The 3,779-nt window shown below is 52.2% G+C and overlaps 1 protein-coding gene across 1 annotated transcript in view; it reads left to right on the top strand.

Moving 5' to 3' along the window:
- LOC101642674 (nodal modulator 3) overlaps positions 1–3,779 on the top strand; it is a 56,545-nt gene that overhangs the window by 16,678 nt on the left and 36,088 nt on the right. Inside the window, exons 7-8 of the mRNA XM_045286008.1 lie at positions 1,401–1,538; positions 1,985–2,074. Of these exons, the coding sequence (XP_045141943.1) occupies positions 1,401–1,538; positions 1,985–2,074 (228 nt within the window). The remainder of the gene's footprint in view (positions 1–1,400; positions 1,539–1,984; positions 2,075–3,779) is intronic.

The raw sequence follows: 3,779 nt of genomic DNA, 5'->3' as shown, positions 1-3,779 counted from the left end.
TACAATTCTTACCACAATCCATACGTACATCCATTGTGTCAAGTATATTTGTATATTTGTACATTTGTTGCCATCCTCATCCTCAAAACATTTACTTTCTACTTGAGCCCTTGATACCAGCTCATTTTCCCCTTCCCTCCCCGCTCCTCCCTCCCTCATGAACCCTTGATAATTTATAAATTACTATTATTTTGTCATATCTTACACTGACGTTTCCCTTCACTCACTTTTCTGTTGTCCATCCCTGGGGCAGTCTTAAGAATGTTTTAAATGTAGGCTAACAGTTGATTTGTAGTCTACGTGTTTAAGAATCTGTGTGTCTTGAGTAGAAGCCCTGGTTCATGTGTGATGGAGAAACCGGATCCTGAACGTCAGAGCTAATGTCCACTTTTTAACAAAACTGAAGTGGATGTCTTCCCAAACCAACGAAGCTTTGCAGCAAGCTGATGGGAATGCCGCCCCACCAAAACACTGGTGTTTAGATGGTTCAGACCTCTTAGGGAAGGCTGGGAGGCCCTCAGGAGTGCTAGGCAGGAAAGGCAGCTCAGAGGGTTGCAGCGACTGTTAGGAATTCCCAAGGCGCACCCGTGGTCGCTTTTCTCTAGGACATAGGGCAGCCACTGACCTTATGAAGATGGGCTTTCAGAGCACAGAGAACGGCATCGGTTAAAGAATGGGGCAGGTAAGTTGTGCCAGTGCGAGTCTTTCCATCGTGACAATGGACCGACCCGCTCATCCTTGAGAGGAGCAGGAGCGGCGGGCATCCGCATCCCGTCCCTCTTCTGCTCCGATCTGGCTGCGCCGGACATCTTCCGTTCCCCAGCACATTTCAGAGGAACGCTGCTTGAGCCCCCAAGGATGCCAACATTGCTTTTTGGCGAAGAGCACACAATTCCTCGCGGCAGGGTTAGAGAAATAGAAACCTCGTTTTTACAAGTGTGGGGACCTAGATGCATGCTATGTCGAGAATCAAGAGCTTCACTTAAACATACTTTGACATGCAACGTACATAGCATGCAAACAAGTGGTTCCAGATCTGAAAGCGTCTGCGATCCTAGCCCGGTCCATGGTCTTCGTGCTTACATCCATTGCCATTAGCATCTCTTCCCTTCTCCCCAAGAAACCATTGATCTATTGCCTGTCCCTGTACGTGGACCTGTTCGTAGACGTGTACCAAAGGAAGGACAAGAAGAGCTTTATGTTTTGATGCTTTTGTTCTTAACTTTAATACTTGAGTGTAAAGATTCGTGTTCCTTTTATGTGCATTCATATGTCCCACGTTTCAAAATATATGTATGTTTTGTGTTCCACTAAAACTTGGACGCTTTCCTTTGGTGGAGCTGCTGGGTGGTGATCAGAGCATAGGGCGGAAGAGGCAGTTGTTGTTCTTCTTGGCCTAGGATGTGCTTGGCTGCAGCGTCTCGCCTGTGCCTGGCTTCCAGCCCCAAGACGAGAGCCTGGTCTATCTGTGCTACGTGGTCTCCCAGGAAGATGGCTCCTTCTCCTTCTATTCCCTGCCGAGTGGGGACTACACCGTGGTGAGTGGGGCAGACTTCCGTTCTGCTTGTAGCCGGGGCTCTTAGGCTCTGGAGTGTTGAAGGAACCGTGAAGGGTTGGGCTGCGGTTCGGTGAGGATTCTTCTGAAGAGCTGTCAGCACAGTGGCTGCAGTACTGAGGCGGGGACCTGAAGGTACCGATTCTAACCCATGTCGTGGGAGAATGATGTGGCCAGTGTTTCTGAGAAGGTTTACAGCCTCGGGGGTGGGATAGGGCCGCTCTGCATCGGCATCGACTAGAAGGCAGGGGTTAGGATGAGGCTGACCCCTTAGTCATGACACATTTCCTTGGAAATGGGCGGCAGTTAGGCTGCATTGTCTCTGGCCTGCCGTGGACCTTTGTCATTTGTGGGCAGCTGGATCGATGGCTACTATTGATGGGTGAATCATGCTGTTGGCCCGTGGTAATGAACAGATTTTCCCTCCAGGTTCCGTTCTATCGAGGGGAGAGGATTACCTTTGACGTCGCTCCTTCCAGACTTGACTTCACAGTGGGACATGACAGCCTGCAAATTGAGGTGAGATCTCCCTGTCTTCTATGGCGACCGGGGCTCACGTTTCCATCCATGGGCACAGCTGCTGCAAAGATGCTAACGACGAAAACTAAGATTTTATCTAGAGGGGCGGTTGGAAAAAAACGGAATCCTGTGCTGCATCCTAAGTTTAGCACCAGATACACCAGACCTGTGACTTCCCTTGTATAGCTTATAAGTCTTTGGCAAAGGGGTTCGTTTATTGTAGCTACATCTTTCAGGGAAGGTATTTACCCATCACCAGGGACATCCCTGTCAGGGGCCGGCCTGGGGCTGGATGCACAGCAGTGACCAGAAGGTTCACCTTCCTGTCTTTGGATCGACTCCACTCCTAACAGCCCTGTGGGTCAGAGCAGAGGGTCCCACGGGTGCCCAGGCCGTGAACCTGTACTGAAGCATCTCCAGGGAGCGGCTGGTAGGTTGGAACCACTGACCTTTAGGTCAACAGTTGAGTCCTTAAACCACTGTGCCACCAGGGCTCCTCATAAAGCATGTGGGAAGGTGACAGTGAATAATGAAGCAGGGAAGGAGATTCCAGAATTGGCCTCCTTAGAGAGAGTGCTCCAGGGAGTCCTCCCTGTGACAGAGCCCTCAGCCCCGAGCGGGAAGGGGAGAGGGCGGGAGTGCATGCTGTTCCCCACCCTTGCGGGAAGTCCTGACCCTACAGGCATGACCACAGCAGCTCTGAGGTCGGAGTGTGCCAGGGAGGGACCCCCGGGGAGGCCAGCGTGGGGTTAGCCAGGCGCCAGGTGGTGGGTCCAGTGGGCAAGGCCTGGGGGCCACCCTGCCTCTTGCTCCAGTGAGACTTGGCACGGAGGTGTCCAGGCGGGGAGCGGTGTGATCTGACTCGTCTCACCAGTATCCCCTGGGCCACAGGCTGGTGAAGAACCTGCAGGGAGTGGGAGGGAAGCAAGGAGCCGGTGGGCGAGGAGGGTGAGAGCTGCCGGAGCACAGCCTGGGTGCAGGAGTAGATGGGGAACTTTCAACCCATCACACTCGCTGATCTGCTACCAGACATGGAGTGCTTTCTGCATCACGTGCATGTCGTTGCCTTTAATCACAGAGCCACAGGGCCGTGGTCGTGGGAAGTTTTCTAGATGAGCGCAGATCCCCAAAGAGAATAAGACACTTTTGTGAGTGGACTGTTACTCAGTGTTAGATTTGGGGAGGGGTGGGGGCTGGTTTAATGGTTTCCGTTTAGTGCTAAATTGGAAAGTCCTGCGTTACGGTGCCGGGAACTGTTGCTGCCTGCCTTTTGAGTCTGTGACACTTTGGAGGTGCATGCGTGCGTGCGTGCGTGCTGCGGGGAGGGACAAAAAGGGAAAAGAAGGAGTCCTGGCAGAGGAGAGTGGGGTGGAGAGATGTTCCTACATCAAGGCTGAATAACCTGTCTTTAAAAGAGAGATGCATGGGGTTTCCGGGGGAGAGGACCCCCGAGCGCCCGAGGCCAGGAACCTGTAGAGGTGCTTTCCTTCCCTGTCTTGCTCATGTGAGCGAGTGCTTGGTAGAGTCACCGAGCTGGTTTTACGTTGTTGACCGGTCCTTCACCAGAGACGTTTCATCCCGAGAGTACCTGAGACCAAGGAGCATTCTGGGTGTCCATCTGATAAGACGGATTTGTTTGTTCTTTGGCAGTTCATGGAATGAAAACACTTGTGGAGTAAATATATGAATTAGTGGATTCAACGGG

This window comes from Echinops telfairi, unplaced genomic scaffold, assembly GCF_000313985.2.
Source record: "Echinops telfairi isolate 266 unplaced genomic scaffold, ASM31398v2 ScPeMD7_5;HRSCAF=22, whole genome shotgun sequence".
Classification (NCBI taxonomy): Eukaryota; Metazoa; Chordata; class Mammalia; order Afrosoricida; family Tenrecidae; genus Echinops; species Echinops telfairi.
This window is presented reverse-complemented; position numbering and strand designations above follow the sequence as displayed.